At 48.2% G+C, this 21,368-nt stretch overlaps 1 protein-coding gene across 2 annotated transcripts in view; it reads right to left on the bottom strand.

The window, feature by feature from the left end:
- The window catches only part of STUM (stum, mechanosensory transduction mediator homolog), a 56,709-nt gene extending 35,965 nt beyond the window's left edge, over nucleotides 1-20,744 (bottom strand). For both annotated transcript variants that reach the window (XM_068986621.1, XM_068986622.1), the window contains exon 1: nucleotides 20,546-20,744. In XM_068986621.1, coding sequence (XP_068842722.1) covers nucleotides 20,546-20,744 — 199 coding nt within the window. The remainder of the gene's footprint in view (nucleotides 1-20,545) is intronic.
- Nucleotides 20,745-21,368: the final 624 nt, after the last annotated feature.

Below are 21,368 nucleotides of genomic sequence, written 5' to 3'. Positions count from 1 at the left end.
GGGCAGTCCTGGAAGGCATCACTGCAGGAGAGTCCCCGGGTCCTAAACAAGTCACTCTACCCACGGTTGACGGCCAGACACATCCCAGGCATCCGACAGGAAAGTCCCAGCCACAAAGGTGCCAGCTCTCCACCTGGCATCCACAGGTGGACCCAGCCCAGGTCACCCCCAGAAGGAGCCTTGCCCCAAGCCTCACTTACTCTGCTGCTGCTGCCAAGTCGCTTCAGTCGAGTTCGACTCTGTGCGACCCCACAAATGGCAGCCCACCAGGCTCCACCATCCCCGGGATTCCTCAGGCAAGAACACTGGAGTGGGTTGCCATTTCCTTCTCCAGTGCATGGAAGCATCAAAGGGCGCCCCACACCTCTCCTTCACATTCTTTCTCAATAAACACCCTTAACAACAAGCCAGCAGCAGTTGCTGTCTCCAGTCTGTGCACAGACGGTCCACTGGGTGCGGGGGAGACTATGAATAGTGTAGCTGGGGCTCTGCACCTTTCCAACCTGTGCAAACCGGAACGTGCCCTTGTCCTCTGCACACTGGGGGCACCACCGTGCAGGCTCACATGTGCACACACTGGATGAGCAGACACAGCCCCCTCCGGGTATCACAGTTCGACTTTCAAGGAATGGAGATCAGCACACTGCCAGACAGGGTGTCTGGCACGTCCCCTGGGTGGCCCTGTTCGTATTTCCGGCGCTACATAAATAATAACAGTCAACACAATGGCTTTCTAGTAATTCATAATTCCTTATGATTCATAATTCTGTATGATTCAAACCCCTCGGCTGTGTCCAGGTGCTCAATTAGGCAGCTCCTGGCACCGAGTGCCCAGCCTGTTCACTAGAGAGCCCTCAGTGGAATTCATCTCACACTGACACACTTCCACTTTTAACTCCTCTTACTGGTCATTTCTCTTCCAAAATATTTTTAGTTTCTAGAAAATCCTCTCTTATTCATTCTGCTTCTCCCTCCATGGCTTTGTATATTTCATTTTCTGGGAGATGAAGTTTCACTGAGAAGCCCCTCCATTTGTGAGCTGAACAAATATCTAGCATTATTGGTAAAAAGTTGGGTGCCACTGGGACCCTCTACCTCTTCTTCTAATTAAATTTGCTTTTCCTTAGCTGCTAGTGTTCAAGATGACTATAAAACTATTTCTGGTTCAATATGTTCTTCTTTTGTTTAACAGGAATATTGCTTTGTTTTGATTTCCTATTATTTTCCATTACAGACTTCAGCATTTTAACAGTATTGTGCATTAAATGGGATTTTTTATTTTTAACAAATCTGATTAAAAGGAATAAAAGAGCCCTCAGGCTCTTCACCATTCCTTGGGCAGCTCCAGTATGTCTAGTTCTTAAAGGTTTTATGAAACTCACATTTAGAGAGACTGCAGGTCAGTGCGACCCGGACAGGACCATTAACTAGTGGAGACCATGCCCATAGTCCAGCCCTGCACTGGTTTCATCTGGAGAGCAGACTGGCCTCCTTTTCCGCTAATCACGTCCACTTCCCAGAAGCCTCTCAAGTCAATTGTATTGTTTAGAGACCCAGGTCTCTGCCATCACATGGATTCTTGGAATCAGATTTGTAGCATTTGAGGGAGCAGCCACCGGTGGCTGCCAAATTCACCTCCTACTTTCCCCCAGCCATATCAACCTCAGCCTTCAATGTGCAAAAATCTCCACAAAAATCATGTTTATGGAAATTATATTGCCATGGCAACTGTAAAGGTCTCACAAGTATTTTTAAAATAGCAAATTAACAAAACCCACTCATAAAAATCTAAAATCTGTTCCTTTATGAGCATTAGTGAACACACAGATTCTAACAAATACCAAATGTGTTTTGTGACATGATGGCCGAATGTCTGTAAAAAGTGCTCCTGATCTTGGATTAACTGGGGACAGAGGGTTGGATCTGTGAGAGCAAAGTTTGATTTTTCTAATAAGAGGTTGCATCTTGGATATATTCTAGAAAATAACACCAAGATCTTCTGGTGCAGAAAAATATGGATAACAGATCTGAATTGCTGAAATACTAATTTCTTACTTTCTATTTTCACATCACTGATATTATTACCTTCCCACTCTGCAAGACTATTCCATTTTTAACTCATAGGTTTTTAACAGTTGCATAAGCTTCTGCCACTGTGATTTAGCCTGGCTGAATCTCTATTATAAAACCTGCTTCTCAAAAGTCTGCACACAAATCATAGAGGAGGAGGAAAAAAAAAAAAAACCAGACTCAGAGGTATCCAACCAAAACCTTTTTTCTTTTTAAAAATGTAATTGGTATGGCTAGCAAAGGGGATCCTTTTAAGTAGATGATGCACTAATTTTTGGTGTCTTTTGTAAAGACTTAAAACGCAATAGGCATATTTTGATGACTTCACATAACAAGGAATCGTTGAGGGTTTTAACAGCTCATACAGTGAGGTTCTTTTTGAGAGTGGAGGAAGAACAATCAAACCATGTACCTGACAACTTCTTTCTTTAGCTGGTCTCATCCTCCAAAGTGTGGTGGAGGGGAGCAGGGATAGACAAAGGAAATTGTGAGGTGACGGGTGGGCACAAAAGCAAAATGATGGGTCCTCCAGAGCAGAACACACACTGGATTCAGGTGGTGATTTGCTCTCCATGAAGTGTAAGGTGGAGAAGGGAATCACTACCCACTCCAGTATCCTGGCCTAGAGAATTCCACGGACAGAGGAACTTGGCGGGCTACCATCCATGGCGTTGCAAAGAGTCGGACACGACTGAACGACTTGCACAGAACTCAGGACAGTAAGGTAAAATTGCTGTTACAACAGCCTGGCCTGATGCTGCAACTTCCAACGTGATCATAAAGACAGAAATAGCAAAAAGTTGCTTGTGAATGGGGAGCTAGTTCTTAAAAGGCGGACGGTATTCAGACTCACAACAGGAAAAGAGGGAGAGAGAGAGAGCAGGCTGAGTGGCCAACAGGCTCCAGGATGAAGGAGGGCGGTGGCTCCTGAGGCAGAGATGATGCTTCCAGCAATCAGAGTCTGCGAAGGGGACCGAGGGCGGGGAGGGGTGGGAGGTGGGGGTGAGGGGAAGGTAGAACCATGGCTTCCGCTGCTGGGGAAGGAGGGCCGGCCCAGAGATCTCTGAGCCAGGGCCCGCGACTGTCCAGGGAGGAGCTGGGGCTGGTGTCTGTTGATGAAAACCCATAAAGGAAAACACAGAAGGAAGATTCCTGGCCCCAGGGTGGGGGTGGGGGGTGCCGCTCAGCACCGTGTCACCCCCCTCCCTGGCCCACCCCCTCCCCCGGCACTCTCAGGAATGTGGCATCTCACGAGCACGAGAGCCATTTGGAAGCTGGACGCCCACGCTTTTCTGGCTTCGTGTACTGGCTGTTCCAGAGCTTCCAGGAGGAAGACTGTGTTAGAAACCAACTTCTTAGCAAAACTGGGCTGTGGTGGGAGCGGGGTGTGGACAGAGGCGGTAGTGGTGCCAAGCTGGTGGTTCAGGTTCCCACAGCCCAAGTGGGGAGTCTCTGTGCCAGTCGGGGTCACTAACTATTGACAGAGGTCTGGGCAGGACCAGGAGGACCACCAGGGAGAGTGAAATGCTGATGTTTTGCAACAGAAGGAGCAGGAAGGGGGGTGTTGTCTGAGTCTGGAGAGGGCTGGGTGCAGGAAGAGGGAGTGCTGGACTCAAGCTGCAGTCACAGCCAAGCCAGAAGGAGCTGGAAAGGCCAGCACCCAACCTCTCTCTTCCTTTCCTCTGACCCCTGCCAGTGCCTCCCATTGGCTGACACACCTGGAGCAGGTGAGGTCACATTGAGGTCAGCCTCCAGGCCAGGGATGGGTGGAGAACGGATGGTGGGTCGGGGGAGAGGTGGGGGTGGCCTCCTCTCCTGCCCACCCCGGCAAGGGCAAGCCTCACTCAGGCCCTCCGAGCATGAAAGCAGGAGATGAGCCAGGTGACAGGAGGGAGATGAGCCAGACAGGCTGCTGGAACAGAGCCCCCATTCACTTCCTGACTGACAGGGACATGGTCGTGGGAGCTTGATCTTATTTCACTAACCATCTCAGCACAAACAAGGAGGCAAGAACAATGATCACTTTCCTTTGGATGAGTACAAAGTAGGGCCCGTGGATGGTGATGGTGGTGGGGAAACCCCATTGGGCCAAGGGTGCTGTTACACAGATCTGGAACCAGAAGCCAGGATTTGGCTGGCAGGGGCCATGCTCCTTCTCAGCTCATTATCAGTCAGCAGGTGTGGCTGGGATCCTGCTCCATGCTGTGGGCTGGGCCACACTCCAGGGAACACAAGAGAGAAGGAGTTGAGGAGACAAGACTAACCCATGTGAAATCACCCATGTGATTTCTTGGTATTCAATCACTAAGTCATGTCTGACTCTGTGACCCCATGGACTGCAGCACGCCAGGCTCCTCTGTCTTCCACTATCTCTCAGAGTTTGCTCAAATTCATGTCCATTGAGTCGGCGATGCTATCTAACCATCTCATCCTCTGCACCCCCTTCTCTTTTTGCCTTCAATATTTCCCAGCATCAGGATCTTTTCCAGTGAGTCGGTTCTTCACATCAGGTGGCCAAATATTGGAGCTTCAGCTTCAGCATCGGTCCTTCCAATGAATATTCAGGGTTGACTTTCTTTAGGATTGACTGGTTGGATGTCCTTGCAGTCCAAGGGACTCTCAAGAGTCTTCTCCAACACCTCAGTTTGAAAGCATCAGTTCTTCAGCACTCAGCCTTCTTTACAGTCCAACTCTTACATCTATACATGACTATTGGAAAAACCATAGCTTTGACTATGTCATCATGTGATAGATTAAAAAACCCAAAGTTTGAGTGATGGGTAGGCCAGGTAGTCCAAAAGAGTAAATAAATTCTCGATTTTAATTCTACCCATCAACCCTATCCTCTCCCTCCAGTCTGTGTTCACCATCTCCAGACTTACAGTAAGAACCACGTGCATCTCCCCCATGGTTGGTGGTAGTGCCAATGCCCTGATGCCTAGGGGTGGTGGGTGAGGGACCCCATGCAGAATATGAAATGGTGGGACACAAACAGCACTGGGGAGATGTAACTGCTCACGCCTTCCTTCCTGGGTCTACCTTTAAGGAGTGCGTGAGTCTACCTCCAAGTCTTTACATCCTGGCACGGGGCAGACCAGCTCTTAGTCCTCAGGGGAACCCACGCAGGAACACTGATGGTACCTTGTGGGAGGTTCTGCATTAAGCTCAGAGGAGAAGCTGGCAGGGAAAATAAAACACACAGCCATCCCATCCAAGTGTGGGCCCAAGCAATCAGGGATCTTGCCAAGGTCATGGCTTTTCTTTGCTTTCCTATACCCCAAATCAATTCCCAAGCCCCAGGATTAGACACCTCTCCTCAGAATGGACTCAGAGTCCAGCCACAGGCACTGAGGCCCCAGACCTTGGAAACCTGGCCACGCCCAACCTGGGGATTTTGGCATATCAGCCACTTGTCCCCCTTTCTGCCTCGAACCACAGAACCCTAGCTATAGGACCTAAGATGGTTATGTTTATATTTCTCCTCCCTGAGTCAGGCCACAGTGTGATCCCTGGAAAGATTCCACTTCTACGTTCAATCCATATGACCTCTCAGAGCAGCCCAGGCCGAAGGGCGAAGGGCGGCTCTCCCATGCCCTCCCAGCATGGTGCCATCATTGATTGTTGGCCTGAGGCTGGTTTCTTTGAGGTCTACAAGTGATTCTTGAACTTCACACTGAGATGTCAAAAAGAGGAATTACTAATACCAGAAAGACTTCTCCAAAATAGCTCTGCAGCATTGGGACCTACTCCAGCTCTGGCTGAAGCATTCAGATGCCTGACGGGCCCCCAGGGAAGGCTGGGAAGGCAGTCGGGTCAGTCTCAACCAGCCACTGCAGGGCAGACCAGTTATGTGCACTGCCCACTGGCCCCAGCTCCCCCTAGAAACTTACTTCTTTATAATCAAACCTGTATTTCCTGATAGATGTGCTGATGGAGCAGAGAAATGGCTCACACTTCCAAATGGCTACAGTAAGCTCCTGCACCACCTTGGGGTTTTACTGTTTGGCATTCCTGAGAAAATCCCTCTTGGGCGTCTGGGCCCTGCAACCCAATGCCACCTTGTACCATGACTTTTTTTCCCATGGCCCCAGGTGGTCCCTGACAGGTAGAGCTGGTAGACCTCAAGTGATAGGAAAGCACTTACACTGGGTATAGCCACTTGGATTTAGGTGCAGTGGCTATACCTAAACCATATGAGTTCAGAATGTTGGACTTTTAACTGTATAATTTTTAACTTCTTATTTTAAAATACTTTCAAACCTAACAGAAAAGTTTCAAGAATAATGCAGAAAAATCCTGTCTACCCTTTACCCAGATAGCCAGTTTTTTAACACTGGACTAGATTTGTTTTGTCCTTCTCTCTCTTTATCTTTACATATTATTATCTTTTATTCTGAACCATTTGTAAACAGGCTGCATACATCACGGTTTTTTATTCCTTAATACTTCAATGTGTTTCCAAAGAAAATTCTCTTACATTTTCACAGCACTGTGACCAAGTTTAGGAAACACAATATGGATACAATGTTTTTTCCTAATCTACAGTCCATATTCCAATTTTGTCAATTGTCCCACTAATGTACTTATTGGTATTCTTTTTCCCTCCAGTACAGAATCCAGTACCCTTAAGATTATACTTTATATTTAATGATCATGCTTTTTTGTATCCTTTAATCTTTCACAATGATGATATTGTGATGATACCACATGACAAGTATTTTGTAGAATGTCCCTCAACTTGGGGCTTATCTGATATTTCTTCATGAATAGATTCAGATTACACACCCCTGATTAGAATACCACAAAAGTAATACTGCATCCTTCTCAGGATATCATGTCCAGAGGCATGCAATGTCTGTCTGTCCATCCTTGATGAGGCTAATTTTTTAAGCAGCTTTATCAGAGAAGGCGATGGCACCCACTCCAGTACTCTTGCCTGGAAAATCCCATGGACGGAGGAGACTGGTGGGCTGCAGTCCATGGGGTCGCAGAGAGTCGGACACGACTAAGCGACTTCACTTTGACTTTTCACTTTCATGCATTGGAGAAGGAAATGGCAACCCACTCCAGTGCTCTTGCCTGGAGAATCCCAGGGACGGGGGAGCCTGGTGGGCTGCCGTCTATGGGGTCGCGCAAAGTCGGACACGACTGAAGCGACTTGGCAGCAGCATTGAGATATAAGTCACACACCGTGCCATTCACCCATTTAATCACGCAATGGCTTTCAGCGTATGCAGGTGGTGCCACCATCTCCACTGATCAATTTTAGAATGTTTCTGTCACTCTCAAAAGAAACCTATACTCATTACCAATTATTCCCCCGACCTCCCAGCCACATCACTCCTCCTCCACAACTATTTCCTGTCTCTACGGATTGGCCTATTCTGGACGCATCACACAAATGGAATCACATAGTGTATGGTCCTTGGTGACTGGCTTCTTTCTTCTAGCAGGTTTTCAAGGTCTAGGTAATGTTATTTTGTTCACCCAGCCAAGAGGCTGTCTGGTTTCTCCACTGTATGATTCTTCCCCTTGCAATTAAGAAGCATTCTGTGGAGAAACACTTTTAAGATCATGCGGATATCCTGCTTCTCATCAAAATATCCCCCTAGATTTAATTTGATGGCTATTGCCCAAACAAATCTTTATTAAAATGGTTTACTAAGATTGATTGCCTCCACTGCCCCCCACCTCCATCCTCACCTACACTTAGCCGTTGTTAGCTGTTGACCCGGCTCTTCCCAGTCCCATGGTGGCTGTCCTCAATGAATCCGCCACAGAGCAAGCCCTCTGGCCCAGGGATGGGGAGGCCAACATCCTGCCTCTGCCCCACATCCCTCTCCTGAGTAGCTGAAACACCAAGGACCCTCAAGAGACACATTAGCTGTGGCACAGCCCTCCTCTAGTCCCGTCTCAGACCTGGGAACAGAATCCCTTCCTTCTGAGTCAGGAAGGCTAAGAACTGACATGAACGCCTGTGTCCCTCGGGTAAGGGACACACTTACTAGGTTAAAGGAGTAAGGATGCGCTCTTGACCCCATCTTCACAACCAGAAGTCAGCCACACACACATCTCCCCTCCGACAAGTGCCTACTGGACCCTGCCAGGTGCTGTGGGAGGTGGAAGGTGATATAGCATGGCCCCACCCTTCAAAGGAGATGATGCCAGTACAAAGATTAAGACAACAGAAGAACAGAATTTAAGGAAAACAAGAGAAATGTCCTAAATGGCCTGACAGTCCCAGGAAGGAGGAGCACCCCACATGGGAATGGTCAAGAAGGGCTTGGAAGAGCAGAGCCTTGGAGACGGGCCTGGGAGGTGGGCAGGATTCAGACCTGGTGGTGCAGGAGGATGTTCCAGGCAGGGGTCCAGAGGGGCACCATAAAACCATGTGCTTCACTTCAACTAAATTAAAGGGAGGGAAAGAAGAAGCGAAGTTTGTTGAATCCTGGTGGGTCCAATGTGGAATGTGAGCTTAGTCCGTGGACAATAATAGAGAGCTGTTGCAGGTTTCAGAGAAGCAGAAAGAAATTGGCAGAGCTGAGCTATGGGCAGAGATGGGCTTAATCTGCTAACATGGAAATTCCATTAAAACCATAGGTGCACTGAGCTGTAGCCCAGGAAGACCCACGTCCATCTGAGGTGCTATGGGCGTGCCTTTCTGCCACCTGGCCGGAGGGTGACTCTTAGGCCCATGCAATATCCACGACCAGGGCCAGAGCCCTTGCGTCCCCAGGGAGAGGGGACATTTCCACCTCAGAAATGGCCCACGTTTCAACTCATGCCACCGGTGCCATGTTTTTGTGTTTTCACTGAGAAAGTTTTCCTTCTTGCTGAGATGTTTCTTTTTAAAACAAAACAGAAAATAAAACATGACAACCTCCCAAACAATGTTTGTTCCGGAAGCCTCCAGGTGGCTCATGTCTCGCCCATCTGGGCCTCGCCTTCTGAGATGCAGATCCCTGACTAGCAGAATTTGGAGGCAGTCGTGACCAAAAGGTGCCCCAGCAATCTCCCTTCCTCAGAAGCACCTGCCTGAAGGTGTTCCTGTCACAGGAAGCTCCCGAGGTTCTGAACAGAAAGTGGCTAAATGCTGAGACTGGAAGGCAGGGCAGGGAGAGGAGCAAGGAGCTCTGGGTTTGCTAAACACCACCGAGCTGCGCATGCTGAAAGTGATACTTACGGTAGGTAGCTAGATCTCAGTAAAGCTTACGAGGGGGAAGGCTGGGGCAGTGAGAAGAAGGGACTCCGGGTGATGGGGCTGGATGTGGTCACTGATGAGTCATTTGCTGTCCTCTGCAGCCCTCATCAAATCTTTATAATACCTGCACGCTCGTTTAATTTGACAAATAAGTAATTAACCCTCTAGTACAGGGCTTCCCAGGTGGTACAGCGGTAAAGAATTTGTCTGCCAATGCAGGACACTCTGGAGACGTGTGTTCGATCCCTGGGTTGAGATCTCCTGGAGAAGGAAATGGCAATAGACAAAGGAGTCTGGCAGGTTATAGTTCATGGGGTTGCAAAGAGTTGGACACAACTGAGCAAGCATGTAAGCGCGTGCGCGTGTGCACACACACACACACAGACACACACACACACACACACAAGTTCCAGGCACCAGGATGGGCAGGAAGGTCTGGGGCTGGGAAAGTGATGTGAGATTGTGGGTAAGAGCCTCAGGTCCTGGAGGAGGCCTGTACTCTGTAAAATGAAGTGGTCAGATGGCCCTAAAACTTCCTGACCCTGGGAAAGGTGGACCATTTTCTTTATTTAAGTTTCAGGACAAGTGACAGGCTCTTCTCTGCAAACACCAAATCAGTCTTGGCTTCAGGGTTAAACTTCTCAGTCAGTGAAGATCTAAGCCTACAGAAGTCCTGGCCATGGCCCCTACACATTCCAGGTTCTAGGACGGCCCTGGTCTCAGGTCATTTTATTCTTTTCAAGAAAAATGACTTAGTCAATGAACTTAAGACCTTTCATAAAATAAACACATATAAGTATCCATCAACAGACAAATGGATGAAGATGTGGTATATAGATATGATGGAATATTACTCAGCCATAAGAAAAGAATGAAATATGCCATTTGCAACATGGATGGGCCCAGAGATGATCATACTAAGCGAAGCAGGTAAGGAAGAGAACAACAAATACCATACGGTATCACTAATACGTGGACTCTAAAATACAACACAAATGAACATATCTATCAAACATCCACCAGACAGAGAACTGACTTGTGGTTTCCTGAGGGGTGTGCAGAGGCTCAGGAGTTTGGAATTAGCAGTTACAAACTATTAAATATAAGATGGATAAACAGCAAGGTCCTACTGTATAGCACAGAGAACTATATTCAACATCTTCTGATAAACCATAATGGAAAAGAATGTGAAAAAAGAATATATATATATATACATTTGAATCATTTTGCTGTACATCAGAAATTAACACAACATTGTAAATCAATTATACTTCAATAAAATTAATTTAAAAAATGAAATTCTGTCATTTTCAACAGTGTGCACTGACCTGAAGGTTATTACGCTCAGTAAAACATCAAAGACAAATACTGTATGATTATCACTTATATGTGAAATCTACAAAAAGAAATGAATGAACATAACAAAACAGAAACACAGAGGGGAACAACTAGTGGTTATTAGTGGGGAGAGGGAAAGGGAGAGGGGCAAGACAGGGGCAGGGGATTAAGAGATACAAACTGCTATGTATAAATAAGCTACAAGGATGTATTGCACAGCACAGGGAATACAGCTAACACTCTGTAATGATTTTAAATGGAGTATGATCTACAGATACACTGAATCACTATTTTGTACACCTGAAACTAATATAATATCATAAATCTGCTATACTTCAATAAAAATACACTCTCCCAAGGCCAAGCCCACCTTTTGCCCAGGTGATGGGGTTTCAAGGCTACAAACCACCAATATGGCCTCCAAGCTGAATGAATGGTTTCCTTGGACTCATGAGCTGGGAAGTTCAAACACAAACCTAAGAACTGCCTAACTTTTGTAGTAACATAATGACAGGTAAAACTTAAAGGCCATTTGTGTGTGTGCCTGTGTGTGTGCGCACACTTGCATGCACACTCACACACCGACCTGATGCTCCCACAGCCTCTTAGCAAACAGTAAAGCTGTCCTCAGAGACATGTCCCTCGCAGAGGCCCAGGGCTTGGGGGTTATAAAGGCAGAACCTTCTCATAAATGGTAAACCAAGCCCTAGAGGCCAGGCACTGTTCCTCCCCCGCCTCCAGTGTGTCAAGTGTGTGAGGTCCAGGCAGGGCCCAGCAGGAGGTCCCAGGTCTTGGCTCTCAGCTACGTGGGACCAGAGGCTGAAAAAGCCTCCCTGCTTAGGGCTCTGCTGCCCGCCCTAATGACATGGAGAGGAAAACTCCAGGACTGATCTTGGAAACAAAGGGAATTTTGTTCATGTTAACTGGTAGTGATAACCCCCTTTCTGACCATGGAGTGCTTCGTGGTTAAACAGAACACAATAGCCTTATGAGATGGTAGAGCAGGGGTTATTTCCATTTCACAGATGGGGAAACAGGCTCAGAGAGGAAGGGGCTCAGAACTACACACATATGGAAGAACCGGATCAAGCTCTGGGGCCTCCTAACCCCCTGGGGCTTTGTGACTCTGATGCACTAGAGATGTGACTTAGTCCAGTGCCCTCTAGGTCACCCGCTGTATTTACCCTCCCCCTCGACCTGTGCATTGCAGGACCACTTACAAGCCAATGTATAAAAGCCACTGTGTCAAGTGACGCCTGTTCAGCGAGTCTCCCGTGGAATGTATCCTTTCATGAGTCGGGTCACAGCCTGGGCAGTGACACTTTGAGGAGTGACCAGGTCAGGTTCAATAACATGAATTGCATCCACATTTCTTCTGAGATATTGCAAGAATCGGAGGTGCTGTAGGGAGCAGACACGGTGAGCCAGCAGGTGATCCTGAGGAAGTTGGTGTCAGACCCAGGAGCGTGCCGAGCAGAGGAGAACTGACTCGCTGCCTTCTACAGCATGGCCCTCCTGCTGTTGGCAGGTCTGTGCTCCAGCTGAGATGCAGAGTCAAAGGAGATGAGGTCCCTGTATACCGTATGTTTGATAGAGACAGTGCTCTTAAGGAACACAAACTCGCAAAGAAAGGAAGTCTGGGGAGGATGGAAAAAGCCATAATCTTAAGATTATCTGGAAGGTGTTATGGGCTGAACAGTGTCCCCTCAGAAGTCCTACCTCCCAGTGCCTCCACACGTGACTGTATTTGGAGACAAGGTCTTTAAAGAGGTAAATAACTGAAATCGAGGTTTTTAGGATGGGCTCTAACTCAATATGACTGGTATCCTTGTAAGAGGAGAGATGTGGACACAAAGACACACAAAAGGAAGACCCTGTGAAGACACACAGAAAAAGCGGTCACCTACAAGCCAAGGAGAGAGAATTCAGGAGAAACCAGTGCTCCTAACACCTTATCTTTGACAACTTCTCTTCTTGAAGCCACCTGGTCTATGGTACATGTTATGGCAGCCCTAACAAACCAATACAGGCCTCAGTGAGCTGGTGACATTTGAGCAAAGGTAAAGGATATGAACAGGAATCCACATAGAGGTCTGTAGAACAAGTACTCCAGCAAATGCAAAAGCCTTGAGGTGAGAAGATGCTTCCAACATAGTCAGGAAACAATGAAGAGGCCAGTGGGCTGGAGTACAGTAAGCAAGGAGAGGAGATGAAATCATAAAGACAGTGGGAGAGATGCTGTGCCCCACACCACAGTGGTGCTATGTTATCCAATATGATGGCCATTGTGGCTAGTGGGCACTTGACTTGGGTTAGTCCAAACTGAGATTCAATGCCAGTACAAAATTCACAACAGATTTTTGAGAACCTACTACACAGAAAAAGAAGCATAAAATATCTTGTCAATAATTTTTATATTGGTACTCATTGAAGGATAAAATTTTGGATACACTCAGTGAAGTACAGTATACTAATAAAGTTAATTTCACCTTTTCCTTTTTTATAACATAGGCACTAGAAAATTTTAGATTATACTTGTGGCTCATGTTGTATTTCTTTTGAAAATTTCTGGTCTAGCGTCTGGTGGGTCATCATAAGGACATGAGCTTTTACTCGAATGATATGAGAGCCACTGAAGGGTTTCCAAGTGACAGGATCTGACTCATTTGGGTTTTCAAAAGGATCACTCTTACTGCCAAACTGAGGACAGACTATGAACAAGGTCCGTAAAGGCAAGCAGCCCATTAAGAGGCCATTGCATTCTGGAGAAGATGGAGGATTGGGCCAGCAGGGCAGACACAAGGTAGGCAGAAGTGATCAGATACTGACTATATTTTGAAAGCAGAGCCAAGTATTTCCTGACAGACTGGGCGTGGGGTGTGAGAAAAAGAGGAGTCAAGGATGAATTCCAGACTCTGGCCTGAGCTACTGGAAGGATGCCATTGCTGAGATGGGGAAAGATGAGGGAGAAGTAGATTTCGGAAAGAAAATCAGAAGGCTGGTTGTGGGTAAGTTAAGTCTATGATGCCCCTTGGTTTCCAAGGAGAGATGTTGAGAAGTCAGTTGGATATAAGAGTCTGGAGGTCAGGGAGAGTCTGAGCTGGAGATCTGGATCTGGGAGTCATCATCACGAGGATTTAATTTACAGCCAGAAGACTGAGCGAGAACATCACAGGGGTGAGTGGAGGCGGAAAAGAGAGCAAGATCAAAGAGAAAATCAAGATCAAGAAGATCGAGTGCCTGGGGAACTCCCAAGTTTAAAAACTGATGAGATGAGCAAAGGAAACGGAGAGGGATTCACAAGGTATAAAGAAAACTAGGGAGTGTCGTGTTCCAGAAGCCGAGTAAAGACAGTGTTTTCAAGGAGGGAGTGAGCAATTGTGTCCAATGCAACTGCAAAGTCTGGGAAGATGAAGACAGAACTGACCACTGGATTCAGCAAATTTGGAGGAGACTGGTGATCCTGATAAGCACAGTTTGGGCAAGTGATGGAGGTAAAAACATGCTTAGAGTGGGCCGAAGGGGGATTGATGACAACAAATCTAAAGGGGAACAGAGAGATGGGCAACGGGCAGAGGTGAGGGTAGGACCAAGAGAGCCCATTTGAAAAAGATGAGAGACAATGTCAGCATGTATATGTGCTAAGAATGAGTCATTCAACAAAAGAAAACCGATGATATCAGAAAGAGTGGCTACTCTTCTGGTGTTTTCCTAATCTCCAGAGTATGCTTATATTGCATTTTCTGTCTTATCAACTACAGATGTCATTTATTGACTTTTGTTATGATGCGTAAGAGCTAGCTTACTTTTATCATTCCTCATTCTTTTCCACTCTTATCTCAACATGACCCCACTGTCCTGATACATTACTGTCTCTGTCCATCTGCTGATTTCCTTGGTAGCCTTTATCTCTTGGTCTATCAACTTCAGACAGCATGTCTTGATCACTCACTTCACACGAGGAGGGTATTCACACCTCTACCCTACCCTCTACACGTTAGTCAGTTGTGGTAGGTTGTGCTGGGAAATAACAACACTAACACAACAGCAGAAAAGTCTCAGTTTTATTTCTCACTCATGTGATATGTCATGCCCTGCTTCCGTTGTCCTCTTTATTCTGAGAACCAGGTAGAAGAGCACATCTGAGACCTGCCACTCTCACAAGAGAAAGAAAAGAACAGTGGCAGAACCTCACAATGCCTCTGAAAATGTCTGCTCAGGCCCAGCACATGTCACTCCCACTCACTCACTTGGCCAAAGTGAGTCACATGGCCAAGCCTGATAACCTTGGGCAGGGAAGGAAACAGTCTCCTCCCACAGGAATCATGGCATTAAGTGGGTATGTGACATCATCTTTCAGTTCAGTCGCTCAGTTCTGTCCGATTCTTTGCGACGCCATGGACTGCAGGCAGGCTTCCCTCTCCATCACCAATTGCCAGAGCCTACTCAAATTCATGTCCATCGAGTCGGTGATGCCATCCAACCACCTCATCCTCTGCCATCCCCTTCTCCTCCCACCTTCAATCTTTCCCAGTATCAAGGTCTTTTCCAATGAGTCAGTTCTTTGCATCAGGTGGCCAAAGTATTGGAGTTTCAGCTTCAGCATCAGTCCTTCCAATGAATATTTAGGACTGATTTCCTTTAGGATTGACTGGTTGGATCTCCTTGCAGTCCAGGGACTCTCAAGAGTCTTCAACACCACAGTTCAAAAACATCAATTCTTCAGTGCTCAGCTTTCTATACAGTCCAACTCTCACATCCATACATGACTACTGGAAAAACCATAGCTTTGACTAAACGGACCTTTGTTGGTAAAGTAATGTCTCTGCTTTTTAATATGTTGTTGGTAAAGTAATGCCTCTGCTTTTTAATATGCTATCTAGGTTGATCATAGCTTATCCATAAAGTCATAGCTTATCTTTCAGTGGATAAATGGAAATAACAATTTATTCTATCACAATTTACCTGTCAATTTCTATAAGCTGTTTTTTTAATTTTATATTGCTAAGGAAAAAAAATCTTACATCCACCTTTATAGCTATTATTAAGTAGTCCTCAGTGCTTTGCCTGTGGTTGGTTTTAGAAGTTAAAAACCACTGAGATGCATTTATATCATTATGACTAAGCAAATACTCTTCACTACAGAATCAAAGAGACCCATATTGTGCACCACTGTTCACAGACCGACTCTATGCACTTAAAAGAGTCTTTCTTATATTCCACCACTTGCCTAAAACCAGGTCACAGTTTGATTTGCTTCCTATTTAAGCTATACCTTTAATACCGTGTTTTTTGTTTTCTCCCAAAGTTGTTATTTTTTCTTTTTTTAAATTGTTGATAGAAGAAACATCTGCCTTCTACATCATATCCCTAATATCCTCAAATTCTTTTTCATTTAGTGTTTGGAATCCTCTATTCTTTTTGAAGTCTACTGACCTCCTGATATAATTGGGTAGTTGCTTCATTTGGAGATCTTGATACTTTTACACAGCTTTTTGTCTTTACTGCAGTTACTAATTGCCTTCTGTTTTTCTTGCTTTCTGCTTTGTATCACCACTTTAATCTCTTACAGTATACCAGTAATACTCTCTACTCTGTGGAATGTCCCTTTCTCCCATCTTCCTCACCTCATTCCTGGAGCCTTCTACCCTCCTACAGTAATGAAGACTGACTGCTCTCCAGGCTTGCTGAACAATTTTATCCTAGGTTGCTTTTCATGGCTGCTTTCAATTGAATACACTATTCCCTGGATCTCATACCTTCTTTTTTGGTTTACTTTCTTGTTTTGCTGAGATACATCCTCAAATGATTTCCTTAAAAAGACTGACTTAGGATGTAAACTTCACTGGTTCTTTCACCCTTGGGACTGCCTCACTTCTATATAAAACAAAGGGCTTGGACCAGATGATCTCTAATGCCTGTTCAAGGAATATAATTCTGGTTGGTCAGTGTGCATTCTATAAATAGTATACTGTATCAAGGAGAGACTTTAAATGGTTTTTGCTCTAAGGAACTTACAATCTACTTGGATAGACAAAGAATAAACTCTTGTAACAGTAATAAAAAGGTAACAATACAAAAGATGCCACAAGGTAGGGCATGATTCATCATCAACTAGAGGCTCAGACTTAAAGGAGAGAGAAGCTGAGCCAGACTGGATGTGCTGACGAGGGAAAGGAGATCTTAGCTGAGTGCAAAGAGCAGGCAGTATATTGGGGGGGGGGGGGGGATTAATTATTTATGAATATTCAACACTAGATTAATAGCCAACATTAATCTGATGGAATAGTTAACAGTCAGTGAAAGTTCTCCTCTGTCCCACTTTCCCTGCCACAGAGTTACCAACATTTTCATTTCACCAAGTCAATCAAGATAGAAACAATTTTCAAATATGAAAGTATAGTTTTTCTCATAAAACAGACAAACCCTTTGGCCACTTTGGGGCATAACAGTGAACCTCCACTACATGTATGAGCAATTGTGTATACTTATAAACGCCATACCTGTTGAACTACGAACGTATTGGCCATGGTCTTTGTTAGTAGAGTTTCACTGAACAGGAAACTACCATCATCCATTTTTCAAATTCATTTTGTATCGTTCCAATGAGGATCCAGAATGACCATAAATCACTTCCCCTTCCCATTGACTCCCCAAGAGAGGAAACATCTCTCTGATGGTATGTTACCCCAACAGCCCTTCTGCTTGGACCAAGGCAATACCAGGGAATTGTAAGGACTGGGCTTCTCCATGGGGGTCCTGCAGACTGGATGAACCTGAAATGCTGTCAAAGAAAAATGGTGCCTTCAGTCAGCCCAACACTGGCACTCCCATCCCATTTGCAAATGAGGAGAACACTTGCAGGTAAGGAAGTTTCCAGAAAAAAGAGGAGCTCTTTGGGCCCGTGCTGCTACCAGTTTCCAGAGAGCAGGAATGATGTGAGGATGGCAAGTGCTTGGAGCCCCACGATGGAAACTCTTAGCAGGGTCTAACCTAATACTACTCCTTCTGGGAGGCATCCTCTGAACTCCCATCCCAGCCCTGGAAGAATCAATTACTGCTCAAATACTGTTCCTGCTGCCATTATAGCAATAACAAATTTAAACAATGTTTGCATCAATTTTCCTCAACAATCTATGACATCTTGACTGATTTATTCATCATCACATCCCCAGTGCTGGGCACGCAGTGGGTGCTCTGTTTTTGTCGAATAAGAGTGAACAGATTAAAAGAAGCTTCATTTCCTCAAAGGGCAGGGCCAAACATGAATATTCAGTTTTCACAGGAGCATCAGATAAGCTGGAGGACATGGAGAAGTGGATCTGGGCTAAGGGAGAATTTTCTAAGCGCTGGGGCCATTCAAACCCCAACAGGGTCAGTTGCGGGGGCGGGGGGGCGGGGGGGGGGGTTTGCAAAAAAAAAAAAAAAGCCTGGAGATTTTGCCTGCGCTGTTTTGTTGTCCAGGATTCCACTGCAGGTCAAGGGAAGCAGAGAGGTCAATAAATACTCAGAAGAAAGGTCCCAGAGGGCAACCCCCCACCCCATATACCAGAGATGGGACCGGTGCTCAGCTCTGCAGAGGGTCAAAGAGCAAGATGGACCCACGGTCTCCAGAACACTCTAATGGCCAGACCCTGAGCTTTATGTAATCTCATTTTATCCTCCCAGCATCCCAGAGGGACAGGCATCCCTGACTGACAGATGAGAAATACCAGCAAGGATCAAGAACTCCCTTCAGTGTGTGTGTGTCAGGGGAGAGGGGGTGGAGGCAGGGGCCCATGCACCCAGTCAGTTGTACAATGACAGCCAACACAAAACAATAAAATGCCTGGATTTTCAGTCACTGAAAATTCTGAAGTCTGTGTACCCACGGCTCACCTCAGCCTGTTTTATTACTTTTGTAGTTTGCTTTTTTCTCTCTCTTTCTTTTATTCTGGCTTCTTAGAAAGGTTTCTTACAAAAATCCCATAGGATTCTGCTCTAACAATAACAGCAACAAAATGTTATAAAGGGCACGGGCATGCATGCTCAGTCATGTCTCACTCTTTGTGACCCTTTGGACTGTAGCTGGCCAGGGTCCTCTGTCCATGGGATTCTCTAGTCAAGAATACTGGAGTGGGTGGCCATCTCCTCCTCCAGGGGATCTTTCCAACCCAGGGATGGAACCTCATCTACTGTGCCTCCTGCATTGGTAGGTAGATTCTTTATCACCCAGCCACCTATGTAAAGACAGAAAAAGTGGGGGGAAGATGGGAGGAGTTGGCAGGAGGGCAGGAGGTGTGGCAGTGGGCCTAAGGGTGGGAAAGGGACCTAGTGAAGCAGACCTAGGAGGTGCCCAGATGAACAGGGGCTGTGGCCTGACCCAGCAGAGACTCGGGGTAGCTCTGCCCACCTGGCACCAATGTGCGTCTTTCCTCAAAGACCGTAAGATGGCATTTACTTCACCAAAAGGAGAATCAAGACACATCCCTGCTGGTGATCTTCACGTCCCCAGAGAGATGGACAGGCAGTGTGTTTTTCACTCCAGCAGGTGGGAATGTCTGACACAGCTAAATTAGCCTCGGCTTGCCTTTTCACAGGGTCTACACGTGCACAGAGAGCCGGCCTGAAGACAGCAACCAGGCTGCTGAAGGCACGACAAGGGGATGCCCAACTGAAGGCCACCTAGCTTTCTGCTCAGACACATACACTTCTCCAGCAGCATCCCCCCCACCTCCCCCTAGCGGGCAGAAAGATGAGCAGGAAGGGGAAAGCGAACCCGACCTGCGTGGGTGGGTGTGGTCTTCCCTATCAGCACCCAAGAAGCCCCTGCAAAGCTGCTTAAGAGCCGGGCCGTGAGAAAGGCCAAAGCAAAACAGAAAGCCACTTCTAGCTGACCTCTGTTCTTGGGAACTTGGAGCCTTACAGCGGCAAGCTTTTCTCCTGGGCACAGAGGTGCCTGCCTCTCCAGTCTCGCGCGGGACTGGGGGGTGAGTTGCTGTTAACTCGGAAGAACAGCCGGTGCCAAGTTGGCAAGTTGGGAGTGATCCGGGAGGGGATGCAGACATATTTGGGTGTGGGGTTAGGAGAAGAAGGGTCAAGAAAACTTCGCATTTCCTCCCTTTATGCCCCCACTGGGCACTCCAATCTCTGTGATGGGCCTCCGTTTTAAAACTGGGGACACAGGTGCCATCAGGACCGTCCAGGCCGCCAAAGTCCAACACACAATTACACCCGCGGGCACTCCACGTTCTCAGGAACGGAAGCGATGGGGGAAGTTATGGGGTCAGCTCTGGCCAAGTGCGGTTCAAACCCACAGGCATCTAAACTAATAAAATCGTCCCTCTTCCCCTCGGCGTCCTGCAGGGGTGCTGGTGGAATCGCAAGCACGCCGGAAGGCGGTGGAGACTCTGGCTAAAGAGCTCTCGCCCCCACACGCCCCTCACCGCGCGAAAGCAGGGGGTGCTGCGGGGTGTCTTCTGTCCCAACTCATCTCCCTTTTTTCCCCAGCTCGACCGACTTCTCCAATGCCCAGGGACTTGGTCATCCCCACCGGCGGCCCCAACGCTGGTCTTGCTGGGGCCCCGCGCCCCTCGGAGGATGGAGCTCGTAGGAGGGCGCGCAGGGCGGAGAGAAGAGGCAGGATTAGCCGGGGTCGAGAGAGCCGCCTGGGCGGCTTGCCGGCAGACTCCAACATTCCCGTCAAAGTTTCCGGCTCCTCGAGGCCGGATCACCTGGCTCCCAGGTCGGAGGAGGTGAAAGCAGTGTCAGGGAGCCCCGCGCCTCCCTCCGGGCGCCCCCTCCACGCGCTTCTGCCACCTGCCAGAGGGCGCTAGGAGCGCCGGCGCGGCACTTGCAGCCCGTGGGCGCGGCCCGAGGGTCCCTCCCTGACCCCTCCCCTGCCGCCCTCAGCTCCCGGGGCCCGGGGCGCAAGGGGTCGCGGCCGTCGCGTCTTACCCAGTCCCGGCACGAAAGTGTTGAGGAAGAGGCAGATGACGGCCACCGGGAAGGGCATGTAGGGGATGGCGGCGCGCAGGGGGCCCTTCTTCTCGCGGACTTGCACCACCACTCCGCTGGACGAGGACGCCCCTCGCTCCGCCGCCGCCACAGCCGCCGCCGCCGCCGCCGTCTCGGCGTCCTTGTGCGAAGGCTCCATGGCCGGGCGCGCTCCCCTCCCCGGGAGCCCGGCTGCCGCGGCCGGGGCTGCCGCCCAACGCACAGGGGGCGGGGGGCGGGCGGCTTCAGGGCACTGGGAGCCGCGCCGAGCTCAGGCGGCCAGCGCGCTCCGGGTGCGGCGCGGCTCGCCCGGAACCCCGCACGCCCGCGTCCCCACGCGCCCGGCCCTCTGCCGCGCGCTCGGCTGCGCTCCCACACCCCCGGCGGAGGGGCGGGGAGGGCGGCGTGACACCCGGTGACAGCGCTCCGACGCCCCTCCCCGCGAGGCCCCTTCCCCGCCCTCCCTTCCACTCCCCCACATCCCCCCGCCCCCCAAACACCACTTACAAACCTGGGCGGAGGGAAGCAAGTAGAAGAGGACCGCGGAGGGAGCTGGCTGTCCAGATACTGGGAGGCATGGACACACCTCTCTCGCTCCAGACAGGTGAACGGGGCGGGGACCTCCGCCGAGGACACCGTGAATTGGCCGCGTGCGTCAGGCTGGCCCGGAGGGGAAAGGCTTCGAGACTGAATCTTCTAATCTGGAGGTTGCGTTTTAACGCTAGGGAGATGGAGGCAAGGAACGCGCCGCGCCTGCTGCCTCCTGTGCTTTAAATTCATTCTG

The sequence above is a fragment of the Capricornis sumatraensis genome, chromosome 14 (genome assembly GCF_032405125.1).
Source record: "Capricornis sumatraensis isolate serow.1 chromosome 14, serow.2, whole genome shotgun sequence".
In the NCBI taxonomy this organism is placed as follows: Eukaryota; Metazoa; Chordata; class Mammalia; order Artiodactyla; family Bovidae; genus Capricornis; species Capricornis sumatraensis.
Note: the sequence above shows the minus strand (reverse complement) of the source record. Positions and strands in the feature narration are given on the sequence as shown.